This window comes from Muscardinus avellanarius, assembly GCF_963383645.1.
Source record: "Muscardinus avellanarius genome assembly, chromosome: 1".
Lineage (NCBI taxonomy): Eukaryota > Metazoa > Chordata > Mammalia > Rodentia > Gliridae > Muscardinus > Muscardinus avellanarius.
The window spans coordinates 186,067,765-186,086,833 of NC_137786.1; the positions used below are offsets into that span (position 1 = coordinate 186,067,765).

The 19,069-nt window shown below is 44.7% G+C and overlaps 1 protein-coding gene across 3 annotated transcripts in view; it reads right to left on the reverse strand.

Moving 5' to 3' along the window:
* IRAG1 (inositol 1,4,5-triphosphate receptor associated 1) overlaps positions 1–19,069 on the reverse strand; it is a gene marked incomplete at both ends in the record, with an annotated part of 120,254 nt that continues 101,185 nt past the window's right edge. For all 3 annotated transcript variants that reach the window (XM_080711861.1, XM_080711860.1, XM_080711859.1), the window contains 6 exons: positions 1–235; positions 4,428–4,568; positions 6,264–6,383; positions 15,151–15,215; positions 16,241–16,348; positions 16,899–16,948. In XM_080711861.1, the coding sequence (XP_080567987.1) occupies positions 1–235; positions 4,428–4,568; positions 6,264–6,383; positions 15,151–15,215; positions 16,241–16,348; positions 16,899–16,948 (719 nt within the window). The remainder of the gene's footprint in view (positions 236–4,427; positions 4,569–6,263; positions 6,384–15,150; positions 15,216–16,240; positions 16,349–16,898; positions 16,949–19,069) is intronic.

A 19,069-nucleotide genomic window follows, 5' to 3' on the forward strand; every position in this document is an offset into this window, starting at 1 on the left:
CTATTGCTCTGTAGGCTGCTGGTGCTGGAGTCCCGAGCTCCACCAGGAGTCCCTCTGGGCTGCTGAGCAGGTGGATTTTCCATCGGCCTGCTCTACACAAGAGTCATAGGAACTGTAGAGCCCCAGCACGACAGTCAGGACCAGCATCACTGCAGCCATCATCCAGATCACTTGCCAGTGCCGACACAGCTTGGGGTACAGGACTTGTAGGAAGTGGACCAACTCGTCAAGTTTGCTGTCAGTGAAAAAATAGGCAGAGGGTTTAGTATTCTGGGTGCACGTATGATGCCTAGACCCATACTTATCTGTCTGGAGATAGATACCTGCAGTGCCGTTAGAGCAGAGGTTCACAAACTTAGCTGTGCATAGGATCACTTGGAAACAATTATTCAAACTACCCCAGGCCTGCTGAATGAGCACCTCTAAAGTTATGGTCTAGGAGTCCATGGTCAAATCTCCCTCGGGGTCTCGATGCCTCTATTCCCCAGCCTTGATCCTGGGAACTGCTGGCCTAGAACACTCTTACTGGATCAATCATTCATCCATTCACACATGGCCTCCCCTGTTCATGGGGAATCACTAATAACCACACTCTCCTAAGCCTCAAGGTGCAAACTGGCTGATCCACACTCTCGTAGAGCCAGAGAGGACCAGTGTGCCGCCATACTTAGCTACAGGTGCGATCACTTCCAAGTTCTAACCTGTCCCCTGCATCAGTACCCAGGTGCACAATGTGTTGCTCTCAGTTCCACCCCTACCTTATACTTCATGTCCAGAGTGAATAAACTGTGCTAAACTCTCAGAAGCAGCTTGATTGGCAGTGACAAATGACAAACGGCTGGATCAACCTCAGCAGTTCACTTCTAACTACCCCAAAGTCAAACAGAAGATTCTGGCAATCTCTGGGTGATTCTTCTTCCTCCTTTTCTCTCCTCACTCCCAATCTCATCATTTCTTCTGTTCTCCCCTTTTATCTCTCTGTCCTTTGTGCCTCTCACCCTCCATCTTTGGCACTTTTCCCTCTTGCTTCTTTCCCATCTGCCTTTCAATCTGTCCTCTCTCTTTCTGGTTTAGTGAAAAGAAATCTGGTCCAAGATCTATTTCATAGCTCTTGGTAAAAGCCCTGGATGCCCTTTTCAAGCTAGAATCTCCTCCTGTTTTTAATCCCAGATCTATTTTTGAATGAAAATACCGAGGATTATCAAACCAAAGGGGTGAGGAAAATGCAGAAGGGCTTCCTGAAGACCCCAAGTCTCACACCAATACTGTGGTACCCAGGCCCATGCTGGAAAGTGGGGCACTCTAATACAGAGTCAGTAGAGAATGGATAACTTGCCATTGGTTGAAAAACTCAAAAAATACGCTTCTCAGAAAGGGGCCAAGCCAGGTGTGGTGGTGCATGCTTGTAATCCCAGGAGGATCGTGCAGGTTCGAAGCCAGCCTCAGCTACTTAGTGAGGCTCTCAGCAACTTAGTGAGACCCTGTTTACAAATTAAAAAAAAATACAAAACTAGGTCTGGGAGTATAGGCCAGAGATAGAAAGCCTCTGGGTTCTACCCCCAGTACCACAAAAAAAAAAAAAAAAAGAGAAAAAGAAAAAGAAAAAGAAAGAAAGAGCCAGATGCTCAGAGTGCTTGTCTCAGGTGCAAAGATCACATGGAACAGTGTCTGGTTTCTCGTCCATGTGAGAACCCCAACAGGTCATTTCAGGCACAATTTAACAAAGCAAAAAAAAAAAAAAATCACATTAGCTGATATGAATGTCACTGGCTATTTTCACAACTGTGGGGAAGAGATTGCTTAGAAACAAAAGCTTATTTCCTTTTGGTCCTATTTAGAGTCTTCAGATTCTATTTAGATATAATTGGATGTCATAATGGAGTCATTCTTTGGAGTCATTTCCATGCTCCAGAACAGGCAGCTGAGTGGGAAGAGTCCCACTCTAACCCCACTTGCATATATATATATATATATATTCATTATAATTATACATTATAGTGGTGTTCAAAGTGATACAAACATACACACATATAGCACTTGTATGTCTCTCTTTGAATCCTACCCTGTTTCCCCCCTGCCCTGGACATGTTAGTAAGGTTGGTAGTGACACCTTCATATATAGACATAAAGTTATATGAATTGCTTTTTTAATCAGTTCTCCTCCCCCCCCCCGTCCTCAACTCCCACCCCTCACCCCCTTCCACGAACTCTCCTAGTCTCCCTCCACATCTATCTCAACTCCTTTTTGTTTCCTGTTTTCTCTTTAGATCCCATAAAACATATGACCCTTGACTTTCTGAGACTGGTTGATCTCTCTTGGTCCTAACCCTACTCTTAAGTGAGACTACAAGGAAGAGATCAAGATCTGGTTTTGTGACCTTTCGCTTATCATCCATTTGTAGCCTGTAAGAGAGGTTACAAATGAATTAGGTTAGATTGATCAAATCATGTTGAACCAATGGTAGGAGAAAAGACAAAGGTTTATGTCACAACTTATGGATCTCACTGGTTCAATGTATTATATAAATGTCAGAAGACTATGTACTTTAATATTATTAAAATATTGTGTTGATTCACTCAAAGTTCCTTTAAACAAATCCTCCAGAGAGCAATATTTATAACAGATTACATTATTACATGTAACAGAGAAAAAAACTAAGACTCAAAAAAACCCCACTAGTATTTGATATTGTGTCTTAAATAAAGTACAAGCTGCTGGGCTTAGCTCCATGTTTTAAAACTACATTATAAAGAGCCAGCATGGTGGTGCATGCTTATAATCTCAGTACTTGAGAGGCTGAAACAGAAGGATCAGGTTTGTAGCCAGCCTCAGCTACTTAGTGAGGCACTCCACAACTTAGTGAGACCCTGTTTCAAAATAAAGACAGCAACACACATCTAAGAGACTCAGATGGATAAGGAGTGCCTGGCATTGTAGACTACAGCTCTTGAGGCCAGTCTGGCTTGGGTTACAGGTAGGGAAGAGATCTTATCAGCCTGACCGGGCAGTTTATATGATAGGAATGTCAGCCCTCATGGAGAAGATGATGCCACACTGCTGAGCTTAAAAGGTGAAGTGATACTCCTGTGCAGAAGGGCAGAGGACTCTTCTGATGGCTCACGCCTGGTATCTGTCACTCCAGGAAAGAATACATTTGAGGTGTGTTCACAAAACCAAAAAGTCAATCCAAGAGGGAGCAAACAAGGCAGAATAGGGCCTCTCAGGAGCAGCAGGGCCAAGAGGGCACTCTTGAGAGATGGAGGCACCACCAAGTGCCAACAACAGCTGGACAGAAAGGACCCTGGCAAAGCCTTGTTTTCCTCCACGTTTCATGAAATGGGAGGGAGCTGCCAGTTGCCTAAGATCAAATTACCTAGATAAGTCCTGTGCTTTGTAAACCAGACTGTTTATACTCCACATACTCTCTGTTTATTTCTCCTTTGTTCTTTCTCAGTGTTTGGAAATGTTAGAAGTTCTAGCCTGTCTTAGCTGTATTCAGGGTGCCAAAGGAAGGGCTTTTGTCAGGCCTGGGCTTGACATTAATGGGGAGGAAGGCAGTGTGGTGGTCTGATAAATAAGATTCCCCCAGGAGGGAGACAAGACGTGAAGAGAACAGGATCCAACTGCTTAGAGTAAGGATTGTGCTTTTATTGTGAAGCTTGGAAGTTCTCTCCTTAGGAGAGGCAGTGTACACCAGCACAGGCATATTTTCAGGGGAAAAGCCTTTTGCCCAGCTCTCCTAGATGGCTCTTCCCTTGAACCTGACAGGCTGAGACCTCTCCCTCTCATTGAATCCTCCCTTGGTCTTGGCTTATTCCTGGCAATGGTTGGGAATGGAGTGAGTCCTCTCTTCTTTTTCTCTCTTTCTCTTTTTTTCTTTTCTCCTTTTATCTTTTTCTTTTTCTCTTCTCTTCTCTCTCTCTCCCCTCCTCTTCTCTCTCTCCCCTCCTCTTCTCTTCTCTTCTCTTCTCTTCTCTTCTCTTCTCTTCTCTTCTCTTCTCTTCTCTTCTCTCTCTCCTCCTCTTCTCTCTCTCCTCCCTCCTTTCTCTCTCCTCCCTCCTTTCTCTCTCCTCCCTCCTTTCTCTCTCCTCCCTCCTTTCTCTCTCCTCCCTCCTCTCTCTCTCTCTCTCTCTCTCTCTCTCTCTCTCTCTCTCTCTCTCTCTCTTTCTCTCTCTCTTTCCCCTCCCCCTCTACAAGCCCTTGATTGTCCTCTTCCCTGTCCATGACCACCTCTGACTCTCATGGCTCACAAGTGTCCCACAGCAATTCATTCACTCTACCTCCTCCCAGTATAAGTTCCCTCTTGGTTCCTGTGGTCACCAGACCTACCATTGCCCTGATTGGCATTTACAGAGATTTTAGGCAATTCAATGATTAAATAAATTGTAACTCATTTTAGCAAGGGCTCCACACGCAGGTTTCCCACCTGCTTCTCTGGCCCTTTTCCTCTTCCTCAGTCTCTTCTGCCTCTTCAGGTTCCTCTGGACCGTCCCTCTTCTGCTCTTCCTCCTCCTCCTCCTCCTTTAGGTCTTGAAGTTCTTTGGTCTTCTTTAGACCTTCCTGGTATCTGGAGGACAAAAAGGAACCACTGAGTCTGGAAGAGACATGGAGCATCCTCTCCTGATTCCTAGGGGAGGACTTGAGCACCTCCAAGATGACGCACTTCCTATGGTCCACACAACAGGAAAAAGCTGGAGCTCCACTGAACCCCAACGCAGCTCATGTCAGTACAATTTCCCCTCACTCCTCAGTCATCCTTCCTGTTTATGTGACAGTATGACAAACTGACAGGGAAAAAAATGTGGGCACAGGGTCTCCTGGGTTCTCATCCTGCAAAACATGCTGCAGAGATAAGATTGCATTTGTTCTCTGTGTAACCCTGGAACCTTAGCTTTTCATCTGTAAAATGAAGAGGGTAAACCCCGGCTCACAGGACATCAAATGGTTTTTTTGGAAGCGTCAGGGATTAACCTAGGGAAGTACTCAGAAAATGGTCACAAAGGCCGGGCGTGGTGGCGCACGCTTGTGATCCCAGCATTCGGGAGGCTGAGACCGGAGGATCGAGGATCACGGTTCGGGGACACCCTCAGCTGCTTAGTGAGGCCCTCTGCAACTCAGTGAGACCCGGTTTCAAAAAAAAAAAAAAAATAGGGCAGGGGGTATAGCTCGGAGGTCGAATGCCCCTGGGTTCCATCCCCAGACCTGCAAAAAAAAAAAAAAAAAAAAAAAAAAGGTCACAAAGCCAATGGGGGACTTGCCCACAAGCATTCTGAGGTCAGATGGACTTTTAGCTGGGCGTGGTGGTGCGTTCCTGTAATCCTAGTAGTGCTAGTGCAGAGGCTGAAACAGTAGAATCACAGGTTCAAGGCCAGTCTCAGAACTTATCAAGGGTCTTAGCAATTTAGAAAGACCCTGTTTCAAAATAAAAATAGAAATAAATAGGGCTGAGGGTGTGGCTCAGAGGTAGAATTCCCCTGGGTTCAATTTCTAATAATACACACACACACACACACACACACACACACACACACACACACACACCAGTCTTTCCAAGAGACACCTTTCCAATTTCCTTCTCCCAGGTTCAGTATTACCCTGAATGTGCACTATTTAGTTGTCCTGCAGCATGGCATTTAACTTCAGCAATCTGGCTGGAGCAACCTCACCGCTGTGACTATCACACAGGAGCCCCTGGGTTCTGGTCTTTAGGAAGCTGCATCTCCCTTGGGAGCCATGGGGGCACCATGCCAGTTTGGCGGTGCTTCTCTGCTTCAGGGCCTGGGCTCAGTGCTCAGTGCTATCTTCCTGGTGACTAAAAGTTACCCATAGGTTCTCCTGAAGCTCAGTCAGAGAAGGTGATGGTTGGATGTGGAGGGGACTCAGTTTACAGGAGAAGGAGATGACCAAGGGAGTTCTAGGAAGCAGAGTTGTGCCTCCCTGGGGCATTGCTGGCAACAACATGGCCTCTCCTTGCCACCCAGAGGAACCTAGCCCAGGCCCTGACTTCCAGACCATCCCCTGTAGTAGTGTTGGTGGTTAAGAAGAGAGCAGTCGAATTAGTGTCTAATCACACCTTCTGACCCGGCTTCCTTCTGTCCTTCCTGTTCAACAGTCTTGTTCTTTCCTATGTCACTCCTTCCTGGGGCCAGGGGGCCCTGGGGCCACTGGTTGCCTCCCTAAAACCACTAAGAAACTGGAAAGGCCGTGGGAAGGTGTCTGCTGAGACCTGCCAGGTGCCCTCTGTGGCCAAGGTCTGACTCACCCCTTGTTGTAGGCTTCTTCCTCCACCCTGGCCTTGGTCTCTTGGCTCATTTCCTCCAGGCAGCTCGGGGGCGGCATAGGGGCAGAGGCTTCACAATCTGGCTCCCCACTCGGCTTTCCACTAGTGAGAAGAGGAAAGTTCAGGGAGTCATTTCAGGGAGAGGTTGAGAGTCTGCAAACAATACCATGGTTTTGGCCTGACTGCTGATTAGAAGTGAGGAAATCCAGGTTTTTTCAGTAGCCTGAAGGTTTTTAAAGATCTTTCTAGAGCCGGGCATGATGGCGCGCACTTGTAATCCCAGCATTTGGGAGGCTGAGACCTGAGGTTCGTGGACAGCCTCAGCTACTTAGTGAGGCCCTCCGCAACTCAGTTAGACCCAGTTTCAAAATAAAGAATAAAAAAATAAGGCAGGGGGTGTAGCTCGGCAGTCGAATGCCCCTGGGTTCCATCCCCAGACCCGCAAGACAAAAACAAAAACAAAAACAAAGACAAAGACAAAGACAAAGACAAAAACAAAAACAAACAAACAAACAAAAAAGATCTATCCTGAGACAAGATTTTATGAAGTCTTTACTCCATGAGTCTTCCCTAGACCATTTATACCACACCAGCTCCCTTCTCCCCTTGCTTCCCAATCCACCTTTATTCTGATTTCAGGAGGTTCTGTGAGGGGACAGACAAGCATTAGAAGCTTCACAGAGCTTAGTTGAAGAAAATAAGGGTGGACATTTTGCCTTGCTCCTTTTCCTATAGTTTATTTTGGTGCATGACTGCCACTCATTCTTTTGAATATCTACCAAAAATGACTAAGTCACAGGCACATCACAACGTGCTGGGGACACATTAGAAAATAAAGTGTTTTGAGCCAATATGGAGATTAGCAGAAGAGTAAGATCCCTCCCTCAGCTGCCCTCCCCCCCAGAAAAAAGGGAAAAGAAAAAAAATGTAATGATTACAAATTACAATGCTTATGGAAATAAGCTGTGTAATTACAGAAAATAATGAGAAAATATGTTTAGGGTGCCTGGGGTTCCAAAACTGAAGCATGGCATGAAAGACGAGAGGTCAGCTGTGTCTTAGCACAGAAGACCACCCCACATAGAGGATGCAAGATGTGTAAAGACTCTGAGGCAAAAAGGAGTTGGGATGTCCAAGGAGCTGAAAGCATGGTGGGCCAATTTTGGACAGGATGAATTTGCTGTGCATGTGAGGTATCCAAGCATAGGTATTAAGTATCACAGCTGGATACACCAAAGCGAGACAGAGAAGAGATCTCAGCTAGAGATATTCATTAGATACCATTGGAACATAGATGATATTGCCAGATGTGGTGGTGCATGCCTATAATCCCAGTATTTAGTACTCGGGAGGCTGAGACAGGAGGATAACAGGTGTGATGCCAACCTCAGCAAGTTAGTGAGACCCTGTTTAAAAATTGAAAAAAAAAATAAAAGGATTATGAGTATGAATACGAGGTAGAATGCCCCTGTGTTCAATCCCTACTAATGCAAAATAAATTAATTAATTAAATTTAAAAAAACATAGATGATATTGAAAACAAGGAGAATGGGAGATGAATGAATGACAAGAAAATAATAATATTATGAATGATAAGATTGCCTAGGAAGACAGCATGAAGAAAGACAAAAAGAGGACCCAGGTCCAAGGGGGAGCCTCCAGAAAGGACAGAGAATTAGCAGGCAGAGAGGTCAGAGGAAAACAGGGGAGCCAGGAGCCAGGGGAGGAGAAGGCTTGGGGAGGAGGAGTTCATTTGACTCTGTTTTCTGAGAGTGGGAATCACACGGGGAAAAGGTGACTATTAGACTCGACAGTGCTGACATCAAAAGGGACCGTGAGGGGACGTGGGAGCCTAGCGTGGACTGAATGGACTTAGTGAAGAAAGAGAGGTGCAAAGGGGGGGAGAAGTATTGGAGGGAACACCTGGCTAGCAATGGGTGGAGGGATAAAGCCACGTTTGAACAACATAAAAATGAACTGCTAGAGAGATGAGAGGAAGGGGATGACCAAAGTCATTGACAGGAAGTCTTTTAAAGGAACAAAGAAAGACACCTGTCCTTGGTCCCAACAAAGGGAAGGAGAAAGTGAAGGTAGCTGGGAGTTTGGCGAAAGAAGGCAAGAGGCTCCCATCTGACTGACAACTGAACGTTTCTCTGTAAGGTGGAAGCCAATATCATCTGCTAGAGTGAGAGGTAGAGGGGCCTACGAAGCTTTGAGGAGAGAGTAGAAAGTGTAAGCGTCTTGCGGGGAAAGCTGGAAAATAAACATACTAGAAGATTAGAGTTAAGTTGGCTAGACAGTACAGGGAGCCCATGGTATGGGTGGTATCATGAATTTAAAGGAAATGTCCTAGCCCAGCTTGGTGGTCATGCCAGTAGTCCCAGGACTTGAGAGGATGAAACAGGAAGATCACAGATTCCAGGACAGCCTCATCAGCGTAGTGAGACTCTCAGCAATCTTATGAACGACCTGTTTCAAAATAAAACCGAAAAAAGCCTTGGGAGTACAGCTAAGAGGTAGAATGTTGCTGGGTCCAATCCCTAGTATGGGGTTGGGTGGGGGAGAGTGGTAGTGCACACCTGTAATCCTAATACTCGGGAGGCTGAGATATGAGGCTCACAGGTTTTTAAGGCCACCCTTAGCAATTCAGCAAGACCCTTGGAAACTTAGTGAGAACTTGTTTCAAAATTAAAAAAACAAAAAACACAGCTGGGCGTGGTGGTGCACACTTGTAATCCCAGCATTTGGGAGGCTGAGACCAGAGGATTACAGTTCATGGACAGCCTCAGCTACTTAGTGAGACCCTCTGCAACTCAGCCGGTTTCAAAATAAAGAATTTAAAAAAAATAGGGCTGGGGGTGTTACTTGGAGGTTTAATGCCCCAGGGTTCCACCCCCAAACCTGCAAAAAAAGTTTAAAAAAAAAAAGGTAAAAAAGAATAAAAAACACTAGGGGTACAGCTGAGGGGGTAGAACACCCCTGGGTTCTATCTCAGTACCACTAAAGAAAAAGAAAAAAAGAGAGAAAAGGAAGTGCCCCAATGGCATGCCTTTCCCACAGATCCTACCACCCACCCAGACATCCAGGATCCGGGTGGGAGGGATGCTGTCACGGAGGAGCGCTCAACAGGCTCAACTGCGAGCAGGGCTTCCCAGCCAGGACTTAGCGCACAGCTGCCAGCCCTCCTGGCCTTGCAGCCAGGGCTGAGGAGCGACCTCACTACCTGCTCCTCCTTCTTGGCATCGGTCTCGCATCTCTGAGTTTTCCCTCAGACCTTGTAGAATTTACATTTCATCAGGCTGGAAACCAGAACCCATTGTGGACGAGAAAGATAACACTAAAAATACCATCTATTCATAACACTTCTCTTTTTGCAAATTGCATTATCCACTCCCTTCCATGTGACCTTAGCCTAACATGCAGTTTCCTATTTGTCCAAACGACTGGAGCAAGAGAAGAAAAACATAGCTACAGCCAAGGGCAGGGTCAGTAATTCTTTTCTGAAACATATTTATATATTGGAAATGAAATATTGTTATCACACTTTTAATTTCTTTCCTTTACAGCTGTCGACCTTAGAGGCTCCTTAATGTTAAACAAGTATGACGGAGGACAGGCAGCAGAGAGGGAAGGACTTGCCCAGGGCAAAGCTGGGTTCCAATCCCAGCTCTAGCACCTGCAAATTGCTTAACCTCCCTGAACTTCAGATGCCTCCACTACAAAATCCGGGATAATACATACTTGATGCTAGTGGTATAGGAACTACTGAGGAAACATAAATAGACTTTGTGGATTATGGTACACAACAAATGATATATATTGTTATTGTTGTTGTTGTTACTGTTATGTAACAAATGTATTGGTAAACATTGGGAGTAATGTGAGCTTCCTTCAAACCTGATTAATGGGAAAAAAAATCCAAGCTGATACATCACCAGGCAATTATATCTTCAAGGGTGAACTTGATGTAGATGATCCTAAAACTTCAGAGTCAGAGGGACCATAAATGTGAACTCAAGTATGGTATGATTTGCATGAAATGTACATAAATTACTTTTTATTTTTCTCAGTGCATGTCTATTATGTACCTAAACACTTAAGCACCTTAGAGTTTTGCCGATCACGTGACCATAAACACAACTTGCATGGTCTTTGAGTCTCTGCTCTCTACACTAACACTTTTCTGTGGTAGAGCCAGAGAGCTCATTTTATCCACACTTCTACACATGGACCTTCCGCCCATTGCAGCTCTCCTGTGGGGCTCTGGCATACATTTTTTCACTAGATCTTCCCAATGACAAGAAGAGCTAACACTGAGTGAGGCTCTGTTCTAAGGTCTCCCTTAGGGCTCATGGATGATCCTATAAGGTATTACTATTCTCAGTGTGATGGGTGAGGAAATCAAGGCTCAGAGAAGTTAAATAACAAGCCCCAAACCACAAAACCACTGTGGCAGAGTTCAAGTTTGACCTGTGTATCCCAACACCCTCGCATGCTTTTGACTGCACTATCTACCACCCATGTGGGGCGTTGTATCACCTAACAGATAAACCCAAGCTCAGATTGAGTAAGTTACTTGCCTACTACTTGCTGTCTCTCTTGACTTCTAGACTGAGCTTGTAGAAAATGGTATTCAACAAATGACATCTATTATTATTATTGTTACTATTATTGTTACATATATTTTCCAAACACCTGGAAGTTTCTCCTTATATATACCTTTCAGACTCAGCTCAACATCTACTCTATGAATGAAACCTGTGCATGTTCTCCCCCTCCCACACCCTCTAGTTAAAGTTGATCTCTCCCTCTCCCTATTCTCTCCCTACACTTCTGTAACAGTATGAGTCAGAGAGAGGGCATTTATTTTTAGATACCTGCCCATTCCTGCATTCATCTGTGACCATAAGGTCACTGTGCTTGAATCAGGATGGTGCTTGGACCCAGCTGATCCTTTCAAGTGTTTGAGTTTTTCTGGCTTCACTGTAACTTTTCCAGGCTCAGCCTACCAATCTTGTGAAATGGGCTGGCCCTCTGTGTTTCCTAAGAGTCTGATGCTTGGACCTGGCTAAAGGAATCTGTTTTCATGTCTATAAATTAGAGCTGAGCACAGCCTGTGCCTGCCCCAGGAGTTTCTTTGCTAAACATTCATGGATCTTGGCAGCTATCCCCAGCCTGAAACCCTATGTGTCTTCTTTCTGGGATGATTCATTAAAATGAGGCTCATTGTTCTCACATGGCCTCCAGGTCAAAAATGTTTGTCCTTGTGCTCAGCTCCTAGTAAGTGAGGGGCTGTTTAGTCAAAATGTGTTGGACAAGGAGGCATATTAGATTCAATATTCCCCACATGGTAAATGACATTTAGGAGTGACTACAGTCCTTTCCAGTGGACAGATTTTACCTTCTTGAGCTCAGCAATATTTCTAAGTCACCCCTCATGCCATGCTCCTCCTGATAAGCCCAGCTGAGAAGACCCTGAACTTGAGGACCTTCTTTCTTCTAGAATTCAGTCCCAGATTCCTGGGTCCATGTGAGTTTAATGAGTGATAATTCACTGTAGAATACTATCAGTAAGGGGGAGGTTTCTTACTAAAAAATGTCATGTAAAATGTTTAAGGAGTTCACCCTAGCTGTTTTAAAAGTGTTGGAAGATGGTGATTTTTAGAGATAATAGTTACTACTGTCAGCTAGGCATGGTGATGCATGCTTGTAATCCCAGTACTTGGGATGCTGAGACAGGAGGATCACGCAGGTTCAAAGCCAGCCTCAGCTACTTAGTGAGGCTCTCAGCAACTTAGTGAGACCCTGTTTCCAAATAAAATATAAAATAGGTCTGAGAGTGTAGTCTGCAGGTAGAAAGCCATCCTCAGTAACACACACACACACACACACGCACACGCACACGCACACGCACACACACGCACAAAGTTATTACTGTCCCACAATGCATTAGTATAATGGCCCCTTTTATGGAACTAACCCCGTGCATCTCTCACACCCTAGCCTTGCTAATCCTTCAGTGAATGGTCCACGCGTAGCCTGCCTCCCACTCCACTCCGCTCCACTCCACTCCACTCCACTCTCCATGCCCATCCAGGTTCTTGCCAAAAATAGCTCTTCATAGTCGCACTAAACTTCCCCTGTTCTTCTAGTTGGAGGGTCTGCTAAAAGGTTAAGAGCATGCGCTACACTAGCTACAGCTGTGTGAGCTCAGCCAAGTGATGATTTCTCTGAGGACCAGTTTCTTCATCTATAAAATACGTATATTAAGAGTATTCCTCATTTGATGAGGGAAACAGTTCAAATGATGCTATGTACATATATGAACTTCTCAATTCCAATCCAATAACATGTATGGGAGGGAGAGGAGGAAGCAGGGTGAAATCTGAAGGGAAACACACCAAACACTGTGCGCATGTCTGTTTCTATCACACTGAACCTCGTTATGATATGCAATTACAATGCACCCGTAAAAGTATACTTAAAAAAAGAGTATCCTACCTCATGGGTGTAGTCTAAGGACTGAGTGAGATTCTTAGGTAAAGCAATTAGTAAAGCACTTGGCAGACAGTGGCTGTGCAGTGAAGAATAGCAATCATCACCATCATAGTTAGCATTGGTTTCATCAGTGTTATGATCACAATTCCTTGAACACCCACACTGCCTTGCTTCAGAACCTCTTATTGACCTAACGATATCATGTGTAGGTTTCACTTCAAAAGTAACATTTCCCTCTAGGATATACACTGAAAGTAAGTTCTGAGCTGACTGTGGTGGCGCACGCTTGTAACCCCAGCATTCGGGAGGCTGAGACAGGAGGATCGCAGTCCGCAGCCAGCCTCAGCTACTTAGTGAGGACCTTTGCAACTCAGTGAGACCCTGCTTCAAAATAAAGAATAAAAAATAGGGCAGGGGGTGTAGCTCGGAGATCGAATGCCTCTGGGTTCCATCCCCAAACCTGCACACACACAAAAAGAAAGTAAGAAGTTCTGGGGGGGATTCTCTGAGTCCCCACCATTCCACACCTGCACTGGGTTAGCTGCTTGTTTTCTTGGGCCTTTCTTCCTTATTGAACAGCACTCCTTACATGGTTAGGAGGAGTAGGCACTCTTCACATGCTACACTAATAGGCTTTTTCCTGTCTTTCCTACTAGACTGCAGCTCCTTGAGAACATTCTGTGTGCCTAGGCCTCGGTTATTAATTGCCAAAATAATGAAAAACAAAACTATGAAGCCCTTCCTACATGGGGAACTGCTCTTTGAGCTTTGCTCTGATTTAGTCTTTAGGGGTAACTTTAAATATCACTCTCTACCTTTCTCTCTCTGTTTCTTTAAGTCCACAGGTTCCTAGACCCTGGCTGGGTGAAGAGCAGTTTATTATGAAATGACTGACAAGAGCAAAGCTCAGAATCCTCACATTGGCTTGGTCAGCTGTCAAGTGTGTGTGGACTAGACACAGGCTATTTGATCTTCCTATCATTCTTGGCCGACCCCTTCCTGCTCAGTTACTGAGTGCTTGCAGAATCATTTTAACATGAGTTGAATACAGCCATGTAGAAAGCAATGACTATCAAATTATAACACATTATTTATTAAAATGGAGCGGGTAGTTAGGCTCTATCTGTATATGCAACAGAAGATATGAATTATTGTCACTCAGAAATATGTCTCAGTGTTTAGTTTCTTGGGAATCTATTAAATGTTTCTATTTTCATAAATTCAGATGGAAATCACTTAGCATTGTTTCTAAATCCAGAGGGAGGAACTACTGTTAGTCCTAGAGTTCTCCTCGGAGTCCTCCTTCCCTCTTCCTAAACATCTTTATATGGGTGTATTCCCAACAAGTGAGTCAGCCCATAGCAAACAATGGCGCTCTCTCTTGTCAGCCGCAGACCCTCCCCAGGAACCTCTTGGTTGACTTACCTTGATTCTCACTCTGGCCTTTTCCCTCCTTGTTCTAGATCCTTGGAGAGGTGACTTCACCAGTGATGTCACTCATTGGAACTGTAGACTTGGGGCTCCTACCTGCTGTCCCAAACTTTATACCCCATTTTTCCTACTAGAGACAGCTCATGTTCTTGATTTCCACTGCCTTGGACAGAAACTCTTGACTGGCCTGAGCACTGGTTCTAGAGTCCACAGGCCTGCTCCATTATGATTAGTGTGTTGGGGAGACAGAGGACATAGATCTTTTGTCCTGCCTGGCTCTGCAGGGCTGAAGTTGGGAATGTGGCTTTGATGAGGCCCTCTGGAGTGGGATTGGTGCACCCAAAGGGAAGAGTGACAGGAATCATTTTAGTGAGCTGCTCAGAGCATCAAGTGACCATTTCTGGACAGATTCAGAGAACATGGGCTGGGCACCATGACTCCCAGGACTTGGTAAGATTCCGTAGCATTGGTTACTTTCACGTGGTGGTTGTCATTCCTTTACCGTTTCTCTACAGCGATCATAAAGAGAGAGGAGGGGGGAGGACACACTCCACAACATGATGGGCCTGGAAGCTTGTAGAGGGAGCGGTGGTAAAGGGAGGGAATGCTGGGAAAACTTAAGAGACTAGCCTGGGGGCGGTCACTGGTGAGAAGTTGGTGATTTCAGACTGTATAGATATCTGTAGCCCAAGAACCCCAACCAACAGTAAATGCTGTCATCTCTCCTGGGCTCTTCTTAAGTTGGGTGCACTTGGCCTTCGCCATAGCATCTTCCTGCTCCAAGAATTTTGCAAAGTGAGTCTGAAATATTTGTGGATCTCAGAGTCTTACTCATTTTCTTTCTACTGAATTTTGGGATTGAGGGTGGAAGGAAAGAAGATACATGGGGAAAATTTTTCTTAGGGATTCCCACCATTAAGAGGAAAATTGACAAACTTACTTTTCCAAAAGCGCAGGCAGTGCTGGGGTGACAGGTAGGCTGCTTTTCCCACTGGATGATTCCGACTGGATGGGAAACAGGACACAGAATGGAGAATGAGCGAGGAAGACGCCAGGGCTGCTGGGCCTCAGATGACGCTGGCGAGGGAGGGATGCTGCCCTTCCCTGCCCTCCCTGCCCTCCCTGCCCTCATTCCCAGCTTTCCAATCTGCACGGTTGCTCAGGTGTCCATTCTGTCTCACAGGCCTTTCCTGACTCCTTTCCTCAGTGTCCTTTACCTCTGGGGCATCTGGAATTTGCTCCTTTTCCTTCTATTTCCTTGAGTGAAGAGTTTATATTCTGAGGCGTTATTCTGGAGCCATTGGTTTTTTCTCTATCCCATTTCCTGACTATGACTGAACACCAGTGAGTCTCCTACCAGATGTAGGTCCCAAGTTCCCTGTAATGGCCTCACACAAGCCCATCACTTCCCCTAGAAACATGGCTCCAAGGACAGCCCCCAGGAGATGCCGGCCATTATACATGCTCATATCAGCAGAAAGTGTGTATCATCAACTCCTCAGGGCTCCCACGTGGTAGTGGATGGGGTTTGAGCAGTGGCTCTCAGCTCTGGCTGTACTTTAGACCTACCTGGAATACATGTGGCCTGGCAGAGATCTTTTAAAACTACTGAGCCACTCCAGAGGCACAGGCGGGGCTGGGCATAGAGTGTTTTCGAAGTATTTTTTGTGATTTTAAGGTATAGCTCTGGTTTGTAAACCAAACATTTATACGCCTAGGTAGAGTTTGGGAAATAGGTCTGTTAAAACACATGAACAGCCACCCCCTCCCTTAAATTTTTTTTCAGGTTTCTTGGTATTAGTGATTTGGGGAACATCTTCTGAGTTGCCTACACCTCACTCAAGGGCACTGAGACCTCTTTTCAGAGCAGTGGAATGCATGTGGCCTTGTCTACATTGAGAGTTTTGAGCCTACCACCCAAATTCCTTGCTGGAAATTTTCTCTGTTGACCCTGTCCCCACCTGGGTGTCCTTCATGGTAGTGAGTTGAAGGAAAGGTTGAAGAAGGCTGGGAGGCATGGGCATACTCACCAGGGCTGGCAAGGAGGGGATGGGTGATGAGCTGGGAGACTGGCCAGGCAGGTTCAGGGCATTAAACTTGGGAACCACGGCAACGCTGACCCTCCGGCGGGGCATGTTCTATAGGAAAAGAAGGAATCAGGCTCACTTTCACGTGGGTAGCAATAGTCCTATTCTGAAAGGCATGGCAAAGCCTGCCAGTTCCTGGTGCTCTAATGACATTAGCTAGATATTTGAGCTCTGGGATGCTGACGGTGCTATGAATTGGTGTGCAGCAAGTAGCCAAACTTGACCCCAACTTTCTATTAGTGATGAGTGCTCTCTCAGCATGCTCCTACTTCAGATTATGAGATCCTGGAGAAACAGAATGGAAGTGACACCCTAGTCTCTGAGTGACATCCTAGACAGTGTGTAAAAACTGCCTGTAGCAATACCAAGGCTTATGCATCCATTCATGTCCTTTTGAAGGATGTATAGTCAGGGAAACTGCACACACACACAAAAGGTGAGATGTTGGAGGCTAAAGCTGGCAAGTGTGGAAGCTGAATAGAAACCCTCTTCAGAGGGCCTACGGAATCTAAGGATCCAAGAGTGAATGATTTCTTGGGTGGCCATGGAAATGTCTATCATACTTCCTCTGGGAGCCCCGGCATTCCTTGAACACGCGTACCTTTCCCATGGTGAGGGACATGGACCGTGCCGTGCGAGGGACTCCATCTTCTACAGCAGGAGGAAACAGAGAAAATTCATGTAAGTTTCAGACTAGTCTCCAGCAGGAAACGGGCAGCAGAAGCTGAGCCAAAGTATCTATGGGCCATAACTGGCCTTCAAGGGGTGGTATAAGGGCCTGGATGTTTGGGACACTGCGTTTGGTGCTTTGCTCTCTGAGATGATCATCTATGGAATGGGGACTCTTTGGACAAAACCTTTATTCTAACTCCACTGGATTCAGTAAGAAGCCCCAATTTTGGACCTCTGGTCTTCATTGAACCTCACTACACAGTCTCTGGTTATCACCCTGCTAGAGCATGAAATCTACTCATAGCAATACCAAGGTTTACTGGGTCATTTCACACTCATCTAAGGGCGGTATAATCAGAGAAAGTACGAGCAAGACAGGTGTGGTGTTGGGAAGAATAAAAACTTGCTAAAGAAGTAGTTTCAGTATGTCACATGCACAATGATTCAGAACCAAGGAAGCCACCACCCTAGGATTTTCTTCTTGGTCTGTATATTAAATGATATAATTTATGCAAAATGTTTAACATCATACCTGCATAATAGTGCCACCAGAAAACATCTGAATATGTACAAAGAAAGGCATTTGCAAGGTCAATTTGATTTCAGTTTGACCAATATCATTTAACCTGTGTATCCATCTCTTTCGTATCTATATATTTTAGCTACATTTCTTGAAAAGGACATAGATACATATTTTCCTGAATCTAATTTGAAATTTTCTATTAACCAACAGCCTTGCTGTGTTTATATTTCTTATGATTACTGATGTAATTTAGTTCCACCATCTAATGGTTTCTATTTACCTAGAAATTCACTGATATTTTTCCTAATTCCTCTTCCATCCAACACATTGGTTTGAAAATTATTTATTCTAGCTCTAACCTTTAATGTATTTCTTCAACTTCTGAAAATATTACTTGACTTTAAATTAAGATCAATCAAGATCTATTATTTTCCTTTTTTAGTGATATATTTTTTCACTATTTCAATTTCACCTTGTTTTATATTCCCACACTATTCATTATGATTATTATTTTCTACATTAGATGCTTATTTAGATCTACCCACATGCATACATATGTATTTATCACAAGTGTGTGTGTGTGTGTGTGTGTGTGTGTGTGTGTGTGTGTGTTACAGAGAATTGACCAGGGTCACTCGATCACCAAGAAACATCCCTGGCCCTTTTTCTTTTAAGACAGGGTCTCGCTGAGTTGCCCAGACTGGCCTAGAACTTATGATCCTCCTGCCTCAGCCCCCCAAGTATCTGGAGTTCCAGGGTGCACCATCACATTTTTCTTGTATCCTAGTCCTCTCTCTTGAACTGAGTTTCACTCTTCCCTGAGTACACCTCTTAGGTGTTCTTTCAACAAGGACCTGTGAGAGGTAAACTTTCTCATGAGTCATTTAAATGTCAGTGTCTTTACCTAGCCCTCAACCTTGCATGATAGTTTATGTCTAGCTCTTATCTCTCTATATCGACAGTTATTTTCTCTCTGCTCTTTGAAGAGGTTGCTCCATAGTCTTCTAGTGCTGTTCTTGTCTTTTAGAATTTTGCCATTTCTTTGTAAATTCTCTCTCTGGTTACTTTTTAAATTTTTAAATCTTCTCTTTTTCTTTGCTCTTCTATAGTTTTTCTTTTGTGTGTGTATGGTACTGGGGATGGAACCTAGGGGTTTTATATCTCTGGGCTACACTCCCAGACCTATTTTTTATATTTTATTGGGAAACAGGGTCTCAGTAAGTTGCTGAGAGCCTCACTGAGTAGCTGAGCCTGGCTTCGAATCCGTGTGATCCTCCTGTCTCAGCCTCCCAAGCGCTGGGATTTCAGGTGTGCGCCACCATCCCTGGCTCTACAGTTTCTCTTTCCGTGTGTTTGCATTTCTTCTGTGTGGAATTCACTGTGCTTTCTGAATTCAAAATTTAGATCTTTAGTTCTGAAAAAAAACTTACCTATTTTTCCTTTGAATATTTGGGCCCTATTTTTCTCCTTATGAATCACCTAATAAATGGATTGCAGATATTTTACATTTCATTGATTGATTGATTGGTCACTGTATCCCTCTTCATTGCATTTTGGGTAACTCACAAATCTATCTT